This window comes from Mycetomoellerius zeteki, unplaced genomic scaffold (assembly GCF_001594055.1).
Source record: "Mycetomoellerius zeteki isolate Tzet28-1 unplaced genomic scaffold, Tzet1.0 scaffold78, whole genome shotgun sequence".
Taxonomy (NCBI): domain Eukaryota; kingdom Metazoa; phylum Arthropoda; class Insecta; order Hymenoptera; family Formicidae; genus Mycetomoellerius; species Mycetomoellerius zeteki.
In genome coordinates, this window is record NW_017257808.1 from 86,630 (window position 1) to 106,346 (window position 19,717).

The following is a 19,717-nucleotide window of genomic DNA, read 5'->3' on the forward strand; positions in this document are numbered from 1 at the left end:
TCGGATGCATTGTGAATCCAGCATTAAACCTTGAAGAAACATTTTCATACGACAAGCATCATCGTACAAGATATTGCTAGCTGAAATATCTAGAAAATAAGCTCTCCTAATGGCTACGTTTACACCGTGCATTTAGGCCGCGGCCTATACAATAGATGTCCTTGTTTATCTTGTAGGTTAAACAAAGACACCTATCGTATAGGTCGCGGACTAAGCACACGGGGTAAACGTAGCCATTGGACATCAAGGCTGTGTTCCAAAGTTGACTGCCAGTACTGAAAATCTATAGTGCACGTAACGTAAACTGTAGCATTTTCTGTACTGGCAGTAAATTTGGAACACAGCCCAAACGTCGCACGTCGGATATCGTATGCAGTGTGAATCCTACATTGGGTATGTTCCGAAATTAGCTGGAAGTACTGGCGCTGCTGTTACTGAATTAACTGACTTTTGCTGTTTCGAAATGTAAGATTTTACTGTCTAGTACTGAATTTTGGAACGGAAAAGCAGTAAAAGAATGTTATTTGTACTCTGTACGTAACCTTAATATTTTCAAGAGATCGAAATACAACCGAATTCTGACGTATAACCGATATGGACCGACGTGTTTTATCAAATATTATTGAAATTATACTGGAAAACGATTCAAGCAGTGACAGTTCTGATGATGACATATTATTACATATATTAAATCAGATTGATGGCAAACGCGGATCATTGCTACTAAAACCTCGTGTACAGAATTACATTCAAAACGTAGTTTCTGTATTATCAAACGTAGACTTTAAATCACATTTTCGGTAAGAAAAAGTTATTTATGTATATTGAAAATATACTTAATAAAATATATGTAATATTCATTATTTGTAATAACGTATGTATATTATTTGTAGAAATGTGTGTACCATATCGCTATACTATTTTATAAATATATACTACTTTATAAAAAATAAATAGCACTGTGTATATACTATTATCGGTATCTACAATCTCGTATGACTTTAATTTTGAATCCATAATTCTTTTTTTCTTTCGTACTTCCAGTATTAAACTTATCACGATCAGACGATTTCACGCTCCGTGCTCTGTTACTGCTTTTACTGTATTTGCCTCACCTCTTGGGATGGAGTAGAAACAACCGGAAGTCAGCAATCCCCTAGGGTCAATTTATGCAGAATGAATAGTAACTTGCAGTAACTGACAGCATAAGAAATTCTATTTTGGAACGATAAATCAGTGCTGTCAGTACTGCCAGTTAAATTCGGAACATACCCATTATATCAATGGAGCCCCAGAGATAATTGCAGAACACCTATATTATCGACACTGGTAACTAGATCGGTAACAGTAGATCCCTGTATTACTACATTGTCGATAATCGATTAAACACTTCAATTTATCAACGATAGATAACGCGATTACCGCCACCTAACGAGGAGACGTAACCGCGACCTCCCGACCTGTTCGCGTCACGGACAGCCCGTCAGACGGACGGAACGGAGCGGGAGCGAGTGAAAGAGAGACGAATAGATAGTGACAGGTTCGTGAGATGAGATACGAGACGTTAGCGAGGAGAAGGTGGCACTGGCAGTTTCCCGAGTGAGAGAGAGGCGATCTGTTTTTCGCGCTCTCGGGACAGCGTCGCGTTTCTTTTTTTTTTGTCTCCCCGGCGGGGAGCGACAACGCGACGCTACGCGACGTGACACCTCGCGACGCCACGCGCCGCGGTGCCCGGTCGCCGAAGGAAGAGGAGAGACCGCGAGAAGAGTGGAGGCTGTTACCGTTCGCTGCTGGTAAACATGTTACGTTCGCGCAGCGACGACAGCGAGAGGAGATCGTACGTCGTACGCCAACCGGGACCACGGACCGCCGTCGCTGCCAAATAAGTCCGCGCGCGCGGCACGAACATGGCCTCGTCTACGAGGAGGTCCTGGAAGCTCCGTAAGATCCATCGTTCATGGGAATACGAATATCCTGGCACGCGCGAGCGCGCGCCATGCGCTCTCTCACGCTCTCTCTTTCCCGCTGCATCGCTCCTTTTCTTTCTTTTTTTCCCTTCTCCGCGAGAATCCTGCTTTTCCGCGAGGTTTCCGCGAGTAAACAGTCTCTGTTTACTTTCTCACTTTAGCTGCTACCTCGCAGTTTCTTCCAATTATGGTTACATCTGGCACAAACCGGGAATTTGTCCCGCGGCGAGAATGAGAAGTCGTTTTCTCGCACGGTAGCAGGAACTGGATTATAATGGACGGAGATTTTCCGCCTGTTTTTACGGATGAACAGTTTATATTGGAGGAATGACAGTTCTGTTCTTTTTAAATAAGACAAGGGTATTGAATAGTTGGCTAGAGATTTATTTGATGCTCGTAAAACTGCAAGCAAATTCAATGAAACTTCAATGTTCAACTTTTGCTCCTCCAATAATTAACTTCCCATTCTTAGCTAAACGTCACAAATCATCAATAAGTAAGTTTGAATTATAGATAAAAATATTAATTTGGAACAGAATAAATATATATATACATATATATATGTGTATATGTAAATAGAGATTATTTAAATTATAAAAAATTTTAAAAATACACTATTAGCTTATTTTTACTTATCGGTGGAAATGAGCCAATCTTTTTAATTTTTCAATCTAAATATGTAATCTCTATATATTCTGTTCCAATTCATCATTTTTGATTATGTGATCAGGACTTATTGATTTGTGGCCTTTAGCCTAAGAATAGGAAATTATTTATTAGAAGAACAGAGGTTGACATTGAATTTTCAATGTCTGTAGTTTTATGAGCAAGTGAATCTCGTAGAAGTCAAATTTATCAGTTCCATGAAATCAAAAGTGGAAAAAATTGATGAAAAATCATAAACTGTTTTGGTAATAGATAGATAGATCTTTATTAAACTTCAGCATTACAACTGCCAAGAAGGGACTTGGTTTATAATAATAAATTTCTTAACCACACTCATCCTTCCACACTGCAAAAAGAACCTAACACTATTTGACTCTGTCTAAATTTCCTTATGCTACTACGCCGCAGAGAAAAAAAATCTTATTCTCTACTTTTAACTGTTTTGGTAATAAAACTAAGAAATTCATAAGTAGTGGAATTAATTAGTTTGATCACTTCTGAGAGGCTCATGTGATTCTTATTTATCAAGTAAATAGATTGATTTTTCTCCAACATGAAAAAAGGAAATTATATAATCCTTGTATGTTCAAAAGTAAATCAATCTGAATAAAAATTATTCGTGTTATATAATCTTTTATATTGCATTTCTTGCATTATATTAACATGAATAAATCAGTATGCGTGAAATGTATGCTCTTCTTTTTTTGGCACAGAGGAATTCGTCGCCCATACGCCGAACGTCAATTGCTTGGCGTTGGGCCACAAATCGGGTCGTGTTCTGGTCACAGGCGGTGACGACAAAAAGGTGAACCTATGGGCCGTCGGAAAGCAGAATTGTATTATGGTAATTGTTGCGCAACGGTTCCATTATCTTTATCAAGTTCAAGATTAAACACAGATGATTCATACAACAAATATTTACCTTCATTTTTTCTCTTTCAGTAACATACTACTTTATGAGAGAACTATGAACACTAAATCATATTTCAAACATTGTTATTGAATTTAAATTTATTAAAATTATACAATGAGAGAGCTAAAGTTACTTCATGAGAGAGCTATGAACACTAAATTATATCTTAAACGTTGTTATTGAGTTTAAATTTGTTAAAATTACATGAGATTTATATTCGTCTATTTTCAGAGCCTAAGTGGCCACACCACTCCCATAGAATGCGTACGCTTCGGCCAAACGGAAGATCTCGTATGCGCTGGCTCACAGACGGGTGCGTTGAAGATTTGGGACTTGGAGCATGCCAAGCTGGCGCGTACGCTGACGGGACACAAATCCGGGATACGTTGCATGGACTTCCATCCTTATGGGGAGCTGCTAGCGTCTGGGAGTTTGGATACAGCGATTAAATTGTGGGATATCCGTAGGAAAGGCTGTATTTTTACATACAAGGGGCATAACAGGACTGTGAATAGTTTGAAGTTCAGTCCTGATGGACAATGGATCGCCAGTGCTGGGGAGGAAGGAATGGTCAAGGTGAGTCATATTATTTCCCGGAAAAATGTATTTTTATCATGTCTTATCTTAAGCCTTGTTATCATCTTATATATAGCATGATTTTTACTCTTCTATAACATTTTATATGTGAGACAGAAGATATTGACCTTTATGTTACTTTTAAATTAGCTATGGGACCTAAAGGCCGGTAGACAACTAAGGGAATTTTCAGAACACAGAGGTCCGGCCACAACCGTCGAGTTTCATCCGCATGAATTCCTATTAGCCAGCGGTAGCGCCGATAGAACTGTCCATTTCTGGGACTTAGAATCGTTTCAGCTTGTATCTTCCACGGAACAGAGTCATTCTTCGGCTATCCGGTAAGTTAGAAAAACAATAATCCTACAACGCCCATTTCTCAATCACGCTAATTTGTTTTGTTATCGCACTGTTTCAGGTGCCTATACTTTAGTCAAGGCGGAGAATGTCTGTTTGCCGGTAGCCACGACGTTTTAAAGGTTTACGGTTGGGAGCCGGGCAGGACCCTGGATACGATACCGACTAACTGGGGAAAAGTCCAGGATATAGCCATAGCTCAAAATCAATTGGTAGGACAAAATACTAGATTTTGAACTCTTGAATATGTACATTCGGTATCATTTTTATTAAGACAGGATATTTTTTTCAGATCGGCGCGAGTCTTCATACCGCGAATGTTGCTCTGTATATATGCGATTTGAAAAAGATTGCACCACTGGGAGGAATATCTGCCGTGAGTTCGCCGTTCAGTCATGGAAATTCCTTGAGAAAGAGTTTTTCCAAAGAACGGCCGATCGGATTGAAGAAGCATACGTACGGTTTTTTTTGCTTTATGAAGTTTAATTCTAATCCCAAATCTTTACACCAATTGATTATCATAATACATATTTATACGTGCTTGCAGATTGGACGTACGGACAATAGAAGAGGCGGATAAATCCGGCACCGATCCAGAGGACGAGACCACCTATGCGGACATACCCAGCGTAACCGAGTACAGGGACGTTTTTCAACCGAGCAGGGCGTGTAAGTGATTTGTTATATCCGCCTTGTAATGTCTCATTGTTCACCGAGTATGTGCGCGCGTGTGTGACAAAAATTCCAGACTAACATCTCACCCAACCCCTCGCGATCACTAGCGAACACACACAATATGTCAAACACGTTCAAATGTGAATGCAAACGCTGTACAGTTTGTGAATGAGCATGCCGTGCATGATATGTTGCAGTGTCTCGCACACCACCTCTCGAAACCCCCGAGGCTTTCCAGGAGCCTCATGACATAGGTGAGTTTCGATAACCTTTGCACGGATTGCGTTTTACTAAATTATGATATAAGTTCCGAAACGAAATTTTACTACCAAAGCATTAGAACCTTCCAAAAAAGTGTAAATATTGATATAACATTCCATCTTGGTATAATGCATATTAGAATACGAACTTCAAGAAAGTTGAATAATATGGATAAATTTTTTTTATTTATAAATTTAATTTATAAATCTAATATTTTTAATTATACCAGGAAAAAACTTGTCTTAGGTTCTTTTAATGATAACTGTTATTTCGTTTTAAAGTGATTTTGAAATAATTTCTTTTAGAAAAAGAGGACGAATATCATTGATATACTATCAACCTATTTTAGATCCGGCACAACCACAGATACTGCAAAATCTCTCTACCTCAATGTCAAACCTGAGCACGATAGAGCGCGAAGAGATGCCGTCGATGCCATCCCCTTCTTCACCGCCCCCGCCGGCGCCCACGTTGTCCCTGGCGAAGCCGGTACCGGTACGTGTTCAACCGATCAAGTCTTCGCCACCGGTACAGAGGAACTCGATCATGTCAACGAGCCAGATCAGGGCGAATCTACAGGCGAATAATGGCTTGAATCAAAGGGCATCCAAGAACTTCGCATCCATACCGCCGTTACGGCAAAACATCACGCCGTTCCCGGGGAAGAGGATGAGCACCAACGAACAAACGATGGCGCCGTCTCATCCCTTAGGACCGCAAAGATCTAACTCGACTTTGACGCCGCGCGTTGCACCGATGGCTGCGGTAATTCCTGTGATGGACGATGGCAAGCTGAAGAACAGAGTACCTAGCCCGGATTCCCCAAAGCACTGCTTGAAGAGGCAGAGCAGCAGGGACGGGGAACAGGGATACGAAAGTGACTATCCTGTACAGTAAGTACTTCTTGCGTGATAATAGATAATGAAGACGTATTCTCTTCGAGTATATAAATATGAGAAATAATTATCGTAAATATCAGTGAGTATGATAGAAAAACGTTCAAATTGCATAGAAGTTAATAAAGAAAGATCTTTTTATTTCTTGACCAAGTATGATAATTTTTTTTAGATTGCAGTCTTTAACAGAAAATAATTATCTTTTAGTGAAATGTAGAATATATTTATGATGTTCACAAAATTAATTAAAATTGAAAGTTAATTATACTGAAATGATATTGTATTATGTAACGATTATGTGATGTTTGGATGGCCTTTTTGTGTTGCAGAATTAATAATATAAGACATAGTCCCTCGGATCCTGCGTTGAACAGGCCAAACACAGCGCAATCGAGGTCGACGTCGCTCAATCGAAATTTTGCTACCTCAACTGTGCTGTCGGCGCGTAATGCCTCCACGAACACATCATCGTCTACGAGGAAGCTACCCAATAAGGCTCAGGTCCCACCAAATCCCAAGGTCGATGTACTCCCGCAAATCCCAAAGTCGATTCTCTCGCAGACAAGGAAAGTCACAGACAGGGAGGAACTGGTGCCGATGAGCACCGACAAGCCTTATGGTTTGGACGTGGAAAATTTCTTACCGGTGAATAATCCTTTCACTTAATAAATAATGCAAATAACAAAATTAATAATAAATTCTCCATCTTTATATAACGAGAAAGTTATCAAGTTTGAATTCTCTTCTATTTACGTTTTACAGCATAGTTACATCAGTCCCGCGGCATTGGACTATCCCCAGGGCGTGCTGACGGAAATGTCGGAGGCCGAAGTGCTGAATAGCATGACGCGCAGCCACGATTCGATGATGGCAGTACTTAAGAGTCGGCATCGCTCATTACAGATAATTTATTCCCTCTGGCAAAATAAGGATCTCAAGGTTGTTATTCACCTGATTTTGCGTAGAAACATATGAGACGTACAAGGCGAAAAATGTAACGCAATATTGATTTCAGGCCGCGGTGGACTCTGCAGTTGCGATGAACGATTTAGCAGTTATTGCGGATCTTTTGAGTATCCTCACATTAAAACCGTACGTAGTTTTATCGACCCCGATAATTTTAATGATATTAAAAAATTTCTTAAGAACATAAATGCGATTACACAACAAGTGTGGAATAAAACCTTTATCGATCAAGCTGGAGTTCGGTGTAAATTTATATTCTACATATGTATAATAATTAACAAGGCGTGTTTTATAATTATTCTTTTATTTCTGTTCGCAGAACGATGTGGAACTTGGATCTGTGTAATTCCTTACTGGGTCCTATCAGTGAACTTTTTCAAAGTAGATATGAAATGTAAGTATAAAATATTCTGTTTTACACTTTCATATTAATATTCTCTAAGAAATTCTGATGTCCTCATAAGATAATCTATCAGATTATCACGTTACAATAAAAACAGTGAGATTATTTTGCAAATGACTTTTATCGTTATCTTAAGTAGTCTGATGACCTATTTTTTTGTTCGGAATATTTTTTTCAAGCTTATCGTGTTTTCAGATTGATTCGCTTTAGAATTAGTGTCATATTTGCATTCTCGTTAGATTGCAACGGGCGTCTCATTGTCGCATCACGCGTGTATATTTAGCGATGACACGGTGAATATTCATTGCTCTTCGCGTGGCACGCTTTGCATCTATTATCGTCTAAGATTACTTCACCTTCAATAGCGAAACACCGCGCGCACGGCATTTGTATTGGAAAACGGACACCCCTTCGAAAAGGGTGCTCAAACGGGGGTGCAGCGAAGTTCGGGGCCGCACTATGGGAATGGCTAATTTGCCGAAGCGAGGAAACCCGAGGCGAGCGTTAGGGCGATGCGCGAAATTAGCCGAGACAATGGGAGATAGCAGCAGATGCAAATGCGACGAGACGCGCGGATCATTCCTGTCGCTCGCTGAATCGTATTGTTCGCCAGACGAATTGAAATCTGAAGTGCCACCACGCTCGCATATGCCGATGCGATGACAGTGGACAGACAAAACGACCGAGTGTCATCTTCAATGCCAAACGGTCACCGATTAAAATTTGTTGAGAGTTAGACTCATGTTGAAAAGTAACACGAAACAAAATTTAAGTGAATAAGTTTAGATAAATAAAATTTTTATAGTTTACAATTAAAAAATTATAAATTTAGAAAGAAGCTTTAAAGTATTAAGAGAATTTCGAAAAGTCTAAATTCGTAGATTTATATATATATAAATTTCTAGATTTGAAAAATTATTTAAATTAAAAAGACTGAAGCAAATGACTTTTTACGCTGAGTGATCTACTGAAGTAGATCAAATTTTATTGTGACTACACAGAAACAGACATTTCATTTGAGATAAAGTTTTAGATTACCGTTATATATCATAACAGCAAATTTAAACGGTTTCTCGTCAGATACGCGCCACTTCCTGACCATTCGACTATAAATCCGAGTGAAGAGGGAGGAAGCTTGTCTTTTATGTCCGTTTGACGTACGAAAGTGGGTGATTAACTGACTGCCCTCAGTTCCAAGCTGTTGCTCTGTCGTGACGAGGAACGACTGTTTCCTTCCGCGTTTTTATTGTGAACTACCATTACTCACCCTCGCGGTCTTTATTCTTTGCGCACGTGTTGCCTCACAAGAATTTCTCTCTGCCCTCTCATTATCAGGATATAATTCGATAACGATTCCTAATCATGTGGATTTTAGAAGCTCTAATTAGCTCTTGGTTCCACATTTAATTTTTGTCAAAATATTTTATGTAGGAAGAAATTAGATTCTTATTTGTCTACTAAAATGTTAAAATTATTTTGATCTAGTTGGTTTTATATATGTATACATTAATCATTTTTTTAATGTATTGTCATATCTTATCATCAGATTTTTATTATATCTTATTATTAGCTTTTAGTATTTGTCACAAATTTTTATTTTCAAGTTACAAAAGTCAACGCTATTTTATTATGTTATAATTAATTTTCTATCCCTGTAATCTCGATCTGGAAATTGAAATTATTTGATATTGATTTAACGATTAATTATTGAGTGGCAGATCGTTATACAACTTCCGATAAACTCGTTACCCTTCCTAAAATTAGGCTTCGATCGAACACCTGATGTCTTAACAAGCTTCCCCTTTTTTCTCTTTCTTGTCTTCTCTTGTCAAGTATGTATTCAGTGCACGTGGGATGATTACAGTATAGCGTTTAATTCATTCTGTCTACTCATTACAAAATAACAGCTATTTAATTTCAACCGTGTATGTCCTCGTTAATTGATATAATCTGAATCTTTCTTAGAACTTGAGATTACTTATATTTGAGAGAATTTGAAATTTGGTTGTATAAAAAATATCCTTATAATTCCTATTTTGTGTATACCTTTGGACTATTTTAAAAAAATAAGATCTCTGACAATTTAGTTCTAGAAAATATATTGTTGTAATTGGACTACTCGTGTCGATTACCTGGAGCAATGTCAGTGAACCGGTTAATAGCGGTCGGTATTAGCACCCTGTGGATATATACTTAATACCGTGAAAAGTGAATTCAAACTAATTATCCGCCGCTGAGCAGCTGTCGTTCGCAGTCACTCGTAATAGGCCGTCAAGCCACTTATTGGTACCTGCCATTCTATACTCGGAAATAAATTATAGATACTTAATATATATTTATTATATAACAAATTTATACAACATAAAAGTTGACATCTTCACATGAAGTAATCTTGTTAATTTTGTTAATTCTATCCAAAAGTTTTTACAACTACTTTGCTGCTTAATTACTTGGTATTTAAAAGTTAAAAAAATTATTTTTAACTATTTAATTAACTTTCTATTTAATTATCATGTAGGAATAATTGATTCTAAAAACTCTTATTTTTAATTTAAAATATTTCTGAGATACAGAGAGTAGAATATAGCAAGATAGGAAACGTCTGTGCTTGTTTATTAAATTCGTATTTTTCGAGGAGCAGTGGTTCCTTATACTTTGATTTCACAATCATCGACGAGACACAAAATCGACACGGGCAAATATACACATCTCGGACGACTTATTATGTAGTGACGGTTTGCATACAGCCTGCTCGTCATTTTCACGGCTCGTTCGTCGCGGCCTTTCGTCCTGGAACCGGTGCCTCGTGAGAAAAAAAAAGAGATCGTCGGTCAGAATGTGTAGACGCGTGTCACATGTCAGGGGAGGGTTCGCGCTCCGCCCGATCGTTTTCCAATTTCGCGATTGCTTCTCACATCCCCTTTTGTCGTCTATTTGTTCCCGTCTAGCTTCATCCCTACAGATCTCTTCTGATTCTGGAAAGAAAAACGCGTTCTTTGCCGTAAAACGTTAAAAACTATTTGACGAAGTATAGATTAAACTCATAAAAAATGAAATTAGAAAAATTAATTTGTTATTGATATAATTATAATAATATATCAATGTTTAGTTGTTTAGTATGTCAGAAATGATAAGATTAAATATGATAAATAGAAGATAAATTAAATATTAATTAACTTGCGAAGTTTAAGACAATGAGACCTCTGCAATCTGATTTCTGTATTTTACTCTGAAGAATTATCTTATAAAATTATTTTTTTTAAACTTTGTTTAAATTATTGAATTATTTTTTATTATCCAAATCAACTAAATCTAAATAATTATAATCTATTGTAGATTATTTTAGTTGAAACGAGGAAGGCTTTTTCTCAAATCCTACGACTCGCTCATTCTCATATCGGTTTCACATTTTGTTACAAGTCGCATAAAATTCGAGTCGTGCATGGTGCATTACACGCGGTATTGTCGATCGGTGTCGTGCACGTTGCATTCATGAGACTGTTCGCGATTCGTCTCGCCGATTCGAACGGGAGCTCGAACCCTTTATCGCCCGTCCGTCCGAAAGCGAGAGCGTGCTGAATCGTGCAGGCAAGCCTTTCGCGCCTTTCGTTATTTATTGACGTCGTTAGCGAGCCTAATAACGCTCGTTTTACCGAACGGACCAGGCGTGACCGAACCAGTGTTGCGAGACCGGCTACCATCCTCATTCCACGATTGTTTTGATCCTGAACGTCCGAACCATTCCTAGACAAACGAATTATAAATTACATAATGTAGAACCTTGTTTGTTTTATTGCTTTTTTAATTAAAGTAGCTAAAATATATATTTATTGTTTAATTTATTTCTCTGTTCATTCATAGTTTATTTATAGTTTGTTTTAACGTTAATCATTTTACATTTTAACATACACACACATACATATTTTAGTGATAGATTTATTATTATTTGAAATTATTTGAAATATTATTCGATTAGTTTTATTATTGGATTTAATTAATCTGCGTCATGTATGCATATTTTTTAGATTATTCTGTATGATGTATGTTTTATTGTTATTAATTTCTGTCCAAATTGGATTTGTTTCAGGTACATAACAGTAGCTTGTTCGGCATTGAGACTTATTCTTCGTAATTTCGCCTCGGTGATAAAATCCAACGTGGAGGCACCCCTTCACACGATCGGTGTCGACGTGTCGCGAGAGGAACGGTGAGTTCTATTTATTATATTATATCTAGATATTTTTGTTTGAATTTTTTTCTATTGATTTTATTAGCAACGCTCAATTTTTTAACTATTAATTTATCTTGTTGATATATTATTTATAATGCATTGCGCAAAAATTTAACGACAAAAGAGTATACTTAAGTATTGTGTTGTTCTTAAGAATGCTAGAAAAGCAAGATGATATTTTCTGGATGTAATGTAACTTTGTCGTCGCTCCGTCTTCGGCATGGAAACTTCACGCGTTTCTCTCCTCCTTTAGGTACCATAAGTGCCTTTCCTGTTACGAGAAGCTTTCGGCGATACGGGCGATCCTGCTAAAGAAGCAATCGACGCCCGGCAAACTCGGCGCCTCATTCCGCGAACTGGCGGTGCTCATCAGGAGCCTCGAGTGACCTCGAGAGTGGCGTCGTCTGAGACCCTCGTGAATTCGACCGCCACTATCTCGTCGGTCGACTACCATTGGTTTCCTCTCGATGATCGGCTCAGCAGTGGTGAAACAAAGACCGCATTGTGTCCGCCAAATAGAAGCGAAACTTTGTTAAGGAGTAGCAACAAGATCACGGCCTGTCTTTGAGGAAACGCCCGTGAAAACGTTCCTGCTGCTACCGCCTTCTTCCATCGTCCTTGATCAATCCGTTTGCCGATCGCCTTTTTCTTGTCGTTGTTTTCCCCACAATAGCGCAGCCATTCTCAGAGAAAGCGAACAAAATTGCGAGACGTTCGTTACTTAGTTGCTGAACGGTCGGACGAGTCGCGCTACTTGTCATCATTAATGGAAAAAAAATGAAAAGAGAAAGAGGGAGTGTCGGTGAAGGCATGGAAAGAAAGAAATTTATACGAAGAAGAGTTTGCGGAGTTAAATGAGAGGCGGGTGAAAGCGAGAAAAGACATTGTCGCCAAACATATCTAATATTATACTGAAACATCAGGATTAATTTAATCTTAACAGTTTTAAAAAAACGCGGCAACTTTTAGAAGTATTTCTTAGAATTTGTGTTCCTTTCTTTAAATTCAAATCGATTAAATTGTTTTTAGGAAATTTAGAAATATATCTAGAAATATACTTTTAAAACAATATAAAAATACATATCGAAGTTTTTAAAGAACAAATTACATTAAACGGAAAAATCAGCGCGCGAGAGAAAGGTATCAACATTAAGCTCACTTTTATCATTGGAAGCATTCGTATCTCTGCATGCGTTAATTAACAAGACTTTTAATATTATTTATAAACTTTAATATTATCCAATATTGTGTGTTTAAAGTCTAAACAAAGTAATAACGAAACAAGGATAAAAAATGAGTTCGCCAAATCCCGATGCATCAGTATATTGATTTCGAGATTCGTATAGAAATTAACGGGAGAATGTCCCGAGCGAGTTCATTGGTTCGTTTGCGCAAAATAAAGCTGAACGACGTTTTGCATCTTTCTTGCCACAGATCACACACGATTATCGACACGTTTCGGCTGGATCAGCCTCAAGTTTATGGAAATGATGAGGGCGACGATGACTAATACGATTAAACGGATAACGAAGCGTAACGTAGTATAACACCTTTCCTAAAGAAATTGTATTTTTGAAAGAGGTATTTGCGTCCGTTTACTAATAAAGCAATTCTGACGTAGGCGTAGATACCTTGATCCTCATGAAGACAAAATCGTAAGATATAAAGTGAGAGAGGGCCTAAGCGAGAGCTTGTACGCGCCTAAAAGGACGGGAAGCGTGGAAAGAATTGGGAATTGGAACGGGAAAAATGCGTGTCGATGAACGATTCGTTTTTATATTCACGGTTAAATTATTTTTTTACGACAGCATCCATGAATCATGAACTGCATTTTATCCCGACGTTTTTGATTACCTAATATTTCATAGAGTTATATAAAGAAACATTGAAGCATCGACGCGGTGTCGCTATACGTGTTATTAAAGTGCATTTTTAAAGATTTCCGAACAATTTTTTATACTCTATTTTTGTCGCCGAATGAACGTTTTAATTATTAGCATGCAAAGGATATGGAGGAGCGAAGAGAATATTTCGAACTCTGGAGATAATTTTGTAAGACACTTTGTTATACAGTATTTTGTAAGATTATTTTTGTTTCTTGTTTTGCGATCTCTTCGCATTTTGAAATTTTATCGTATCGCGACAAATTAAAAGGCGGTGATCGAACAGTATTAATTTAAACGTTGCACTCGTGGAATTGTAACGCAAAAGAAAAGTATATTTTTGTATTACACGCGCATGGCCTCGTAACGCGAAAATTGGATCAGTATTAACGAAAATAGTATTTATCGCAGAATTATTTTTTATATGGCATTCTTTGCCACATTCCTGCGTATGTGGCTCTTGTAATTTTGAGTCTTAACCACCTAATGAGAATCCGCTTAACGATATTTTTGGAATTCAATTTGCGGCGAGGATTAACGACGCTCACTGTCTTTTGATCTCGTGGCGGCATTTTCGTATATTGCGATTTTTAATATTCTTTTAATATTCCGCTTTCGGAATTGTGTTCCGGTGATTGTATATCACGCGGATCGCTATTCGAAAACAGGTGATAAATCGGAAAAGATCGAGGCAAGATAATCCGAGGCGCTCTTCGCATGTTCTTTTTTGTTACCGTCATAATAGCGAATCTTTTACTACTGATTTTATGTATTATTTAAATCATTAAGTGTATCACGTCTTCTGTATTAAGTCGATCGTTAAGCTTTCCCTTCCAACGTAGCGGGAGGCGATCTTGATATTGCTGCCAATAGAGGATTATTTATTATACATAGTGCAATACTCGATCGTGCGCTCATCCTCCGCGTAGCGAGACCCTACATTTTCTCGTCCTCGAAGAAAATAGAATCGTGCGTTGCACAAATAAGAGGGCAAAGCTGTGCCCAAGAGATATAAATATTAATTACAACTTTCAACACGTTGCCTCGAAGTATTATGTAATAAAGCGTACAACTCTCTTTTTGTTAATTTTATGTCTCACGTGTTTTTTTCTTTTTTTTTCTTTTTTGTACAGCGCGCCGCTACCACATACCTTCACAACGATATTCTGCCCCGACCTTTTCCGCGTTAGAAAAGGGAATTTCCTTTATAAATCCACAAAGATGTGAATCGCCGTGTTAAAAAGAATAAAATCGTTTCAGTTTGCTCGCTGGAACATTGTAGAGAAATAATTTTACGCAAAAAGCAGAAATCAAAGGGAACGGACAGAATTTCGAAATAAAGACGAAACCAGTAAGAATTATCAGGTTTGGAGGAAGATCCACTACTTTTCGCGAAAGTGGAAAAATTTGACGGCAAGAGCCGTGAAAGGGGATTTGTTTTCTATTTTTATACGGGTAAATTCTCATTAAGTAAACGCCCCAGTGGTCGGACATGTACCTCGTTTACTAAAAGCTTGCAACATTTTTTTTTCGAACTCACTCTGCTCGTAGAGCGCTTGAACGTAAATAATTAGATTCATAAGTAAAAATCAATCGCTCGATGAACAGGCTGCATTTCGAAAGCCTGCATTGAAAAAAAGTGTTGCACTCTTTTAGTAAACGACTGTATCTATGTCTAGACATTTACAAAATTTATTATTATCAATTTCTAAAATGCTTTTTTAATACAATATTATAATTTAATTGTATTTAAATATTACATTAAAATATTATATTTAAAAAAGCATTTGAGATTAATAATGAAATAAAGTTTTTTATAAATATTCAGACAGGTACGTGTCCGATCACTGGGACGTTTACCTTATATTCATCTCCTCGCTACTTTCGCGTTGTCCTCGGGTCGCGACATATGAAATCACCCTGCACACGCTTAAAGCCATGTAATAGCACCCTTAGCACAGATAGACTTTCACAGTCTGCCAAGTGTTTTCGCGGAATGGTGAGGGAAGAGGAGCTCAAGCCTCCAATCGGATGGCCTAATCGCTTTCGAAACGGGGGTAAGATAAATTACGAGGATACTCGTCTGTTCCGTCCAACTTATTTTTGTAAGGAAGTGAGAAAGGGAGAGGGAGAGTGAGAGAAAAAAAGATATGAGAAGAGAGAATGCGTTCTGTGTGCGTGCGTTCTTTGAATGCTCCTGTAACTTATCATCCTGTAACTTATCGCTCCAATCGGTACGCTCGCATATTGCCGATTTTAGCTTAAGCTTACGCTCATACGTTACGTGATATCGATCGTGATCCACGATCTCGAGCGAGGATCGTCTCGAGCGTGTAACTTTGCTCCAAGTTGCGCCGGCGATCGTTTATCGTCCGATATAACGATCCCGAATGTGGAATTTGCGTTTCGCAAATTCCGGTCTGTCACCATCTTACATGTTACTTTTACTAGATAACAAATTTTATTACTGTTTTACCCGATTACATATTAGTCTACTGCGCGTTATCGCTGTTTTATTTTAACATTCTCAATTTTTATTTGCTCCGATTGTGTTATTTAAACGGGAGTATAATAATAAATTGTGTTATTTATTCTACCCCTGTCTCTTTCTTTTATATTTCCTTTGTCACTTTAGACATTCGTTATTACGTTGCACAGTTTGGAATATTATCGAATGCGAATTAGGAGATGTGATAACGTTGATTGGTATTACATCCGCGAGGTATGAGCGTCGGCTGTAACATTATTAAAGATATACCTCCGTCTAGTTTACGACAAAAGCTGGCACTAATCAACAGCAATATATACATATTATATATATTCTCAATTATACAAATATATTAAGAATTATATGTTATTTTAATTATGTATTATAATTCTTAATATAAATATAACTTTGGAAAGCGATTTTAAGAGAGCGATGGACGAGCACTTTTGATATCGACATTGTAAATATTCCATTCTATCGGGATTCTATTTATTTTGTACTCGCGCAAGCCTCTCCAATATCATTGCAATAATATTCGTAATCACTGTCGTTTAACATTTGGAAAATGCGAAATCTTCATTTCCATGTATTGCAGAGACGAATTCAACGACTAGTTCTTTGCTATTCTAGTTAGTATTAACGAATACATTTCCGCTCGACGAGCTGGGACAAACAGCTCGCGACTGTAAATATTTTATAAATTGTGAAGCACGCGAAGAAGGATCACCTTCGCGAAAAGGAATTCTTCGGTCTACTTCGCTGTATATTTTTCGCCTGTTCTAATTTCGTTTAACGAGATCCGCTTCGATGTTTAGGATATACGTTGTACATAGAAACTTCGTTTGTAATTGCGATTTAATTGACCTGGATGGGTTTGCCATTAATTATCTCGCGATCGACAAGGGAAGATGGTCCAGCAAGGGACAATTGACGATTCGTCAAACCTCGTAACTGCCTTAATAATTATCCTGGAACTCCTTTTTACGATTTGCGTTGTACGCATGTTAATCAATTTAGCCGTTAAGTCTAATTGCAATAATAATACTCTTTGAAAAAAATTCGTGTCAACTATTTTACCCCTACTTCCCTATAATTAATTTTTAGAATTCTTTTAAATAAAAAGTAAAGGTTTTCTCTTCGAATTTTTCGAACGATGGTTTTATTAATGCCGTTGTTCGACTTATTATAGTTATCTAGTAGAGAAATTTTTTTGTAGTTCGAAGAAATCGATAATCCGATCTCATCCATCAACGCCAAGTTTTTTTATCGTATTGATTTATCCTGTGAAAAAAAGACACGAGATTGCAGGACTATCTATATTTGCATCGACGCTTTACGTTGCCCTTTAAAGCTCGATTTTTGTCAATCAATCTTGTTGCTTCACGTAATCGCGAACGTGACAATTGCGAGACACAAAAAAGTACTCTGTACATAATTTCTCTTATATCTATAATTCTCTTTGTTTAAAAATAAATCTTACATTGCTTGAAAAAAATTAAGAACGCCTAAATCTATGCCTCATAAATTGATTTGAATTGTAAAATTATCTCTCGATAAAATTAATTTTTAAGAATATACATCTTTTGATTTATTGGTACAATTTTTTGTCTATACATATAATCCGGATATATAATAAATTAATAAATCCAATAAATAAAGTCAAAATTCGTATTGTAATAAATTAAACAGTCCTGCAAAATAGTTTTAAGAAATAAAAAATAGAATCGATACGCTATCCTTTTCAAGTAGATACACCGTTAAAATAATACTTGTACATCGCTTTTGACACATTCAGGAATAATGTGGGAACGAAAGGATTGAGATCTCGGAACGAGAACACCGTTAGAAGAACGACACTCGGAATCTCGGGCGACACCGTGAAAAATAGTGCAAATATTCACGTTATAATCCGTGAAATATCGCGACCGTTTAAATCGAGACACGCGTGGCGGCTGTTTGCATCTGGATTATGTATTCATGAGATTATACGAGCCCTTCTAGTCGGGGTGTCCACGCCGACCGGCAACCCTTCATCGAGATATCCGGCGCTGCGATATCGCGAGGTTTGATCCTTACTGCGAGAATTGATTTACAAAAAGTATCAGGTCACGAGATTTTTTTATAATATTATATATTGTGTATATATATATATATATATGGCAAAAAATGTAAACCACTAAAATACGTGTATAAAAACTTAAATTATAATAATGTGAAATTAAGATGTTTTGAAATTAAGAAATTAAAATGTTTTAAAAATTAAGTTTGGTTAATTAAGTCTTTGAACAAATTATGTCAACAAATATAACAATCTAATGACATAAACGGCTAAAAACAAACTAATAACAAAGGATGTTAAAAACTTATTAATTGTATTTAACGTGTTAGATACATTAAAAATTAAGCGAAACTAGTTTTGACTTTACAAAGTCAAAGCTAGTCTTCTTCAGTCGCATGATTTACATACAAATTAAATTAAACAATATTGCTACATAAACTCCAAAATAGAATGTGATAAATTTAAAATTATAAGGATAATTGAGCCGTTTATTTTGAAAGTGGCCTAAGTCCATTTGTCAATTTTTTGTTGTTGACTGTACTAGCGTGTACAACTTGAAGTTAGCTGTCATAAACAACATTTTGCGGTTAAGTATATTCAGAGTATACGATAATTTCTGACACATAAATTTTCGCAATTATTTCAATAATTAAAAACATTACTTTGAAAGTGGCCTAAGTCCAATCTATTATAATGTGGATATCATAGACCACAAATTTTTAGTATTAGGACATTCATTTTTACCGAATGAGATTTTGGCGTCGTAGAAATGTCATTAAAGAAAAATAATTTACTGTTTGTCCCCCAAGATTATTATAATGTTATCAAAAAGTGCCGGAAAGGTAATAACTTTATTCTAAATGAAATGAAACAAGAGGATTTCATATCAACAAGATTTTTGGAGGACGCAGTTTTTAAAAGGGTAAAGAATTCTAACGGAGAAACAATAAATTGGTTAAAAATATGCTGGATGCGTTTTTTGAGAAATGAACCATATAAAATTTTCTATAAGATATCAATGGATGAGAATGCAGAGTTTAAAATCCTGGATTTATTACCACGTCGGGGTAGACCAAGAAAATTCGAAAATATTGTATTGACACCACTTTATAAAAATATAAGACAAATTTCAACAGCGAAATAAGGACATGATGGACTTACTACGATATATACTACCGGAGCACCATGACTTCTTCAAATCCCTCCCGCATACACAAAATGTAGATGAGCAGTAAATTGTTATGTAATTTATATAGTTAGAAGATTTCCTGAATTGCATAAATTGTGTTTTTGAAGTGTTGTAAAGAAATAATATAAAATAAATTGAGTATTGTTTTTTCAATTTGAAGCATTTTAAATTGTCGAATGGACTTGGG

General features: G+C 36.8%; 1 protein-coding gene across 2 annotated transcripts; it reads left to right on the forward strand.

The window, feature by feature from the left end:
- The first annotated feature begins 1,554 nt into the window (after positions 1–1,554).
- On the forward strand, positions 1,555–12,982 carry kat80 (katanin p80). 2 transcript variants are annotated; one of them, XM_018458801.1, is made up of 15 exons: positions 1,555–1,941; positions 3,347–3,477; positions 3,778–4,122; positions 4,273–4,463; positions 4,541–4,691; positions 4,772–4,935; positions 5,027–5,148; positions 5,352–5,408; positions 5,765–6,308; positions 6,641–6,956; positions 7,074–7,250; positions 7,327–7,403; positions 7,597–7,671; positions 11,768–11,887; positions 12,165–12,982. In XM_018458801.1, exons 1-15 carry the CDS (start codon positions 1,908–1,910, stop codon positions 12,295–12,297), a joined length of 2,637 nt encoding a protein of 878 aa, XP_018314303.1. In that variant the 5' UTR covers positions 1,555–1,907; the 3' UTR covers positions 12,298–12,982. The 2 variants fall into 2 exon arrangements, with proteins under 2 accessions (XP_018314303.1, XP_018314304.1); XM_018458802.1 differs by lacking the exon at positions 5,352–5,408.
- Positions 12,983–19,717: the final 6,735 nt, after the last annotated feature.

Excerpts from the sequence above, each read along its gene's own strand:
- kat80 (XM_018458801.1), top strand. The coding sequence starts at position 1,908 with ATGGCCTCGTCTACGAGGAGGTCCTGGAAGCTCC. Across the intron at positions 4,692-4,771 it reads CCATAGCTCAAAATCAATTG|ATCGGCGCGAGTCTTCATAC; the intron begins GTAGGACAAAAT and ends TATTTTTTTCAG. Across the intron at positions 4,936-5,026 it reads ATCGGATTGAAGAAGCATAC|ATTGGACGTACGGACAATAG; the intron begins GTACGGTTTTTT and ends ACGTGCTTGCAG.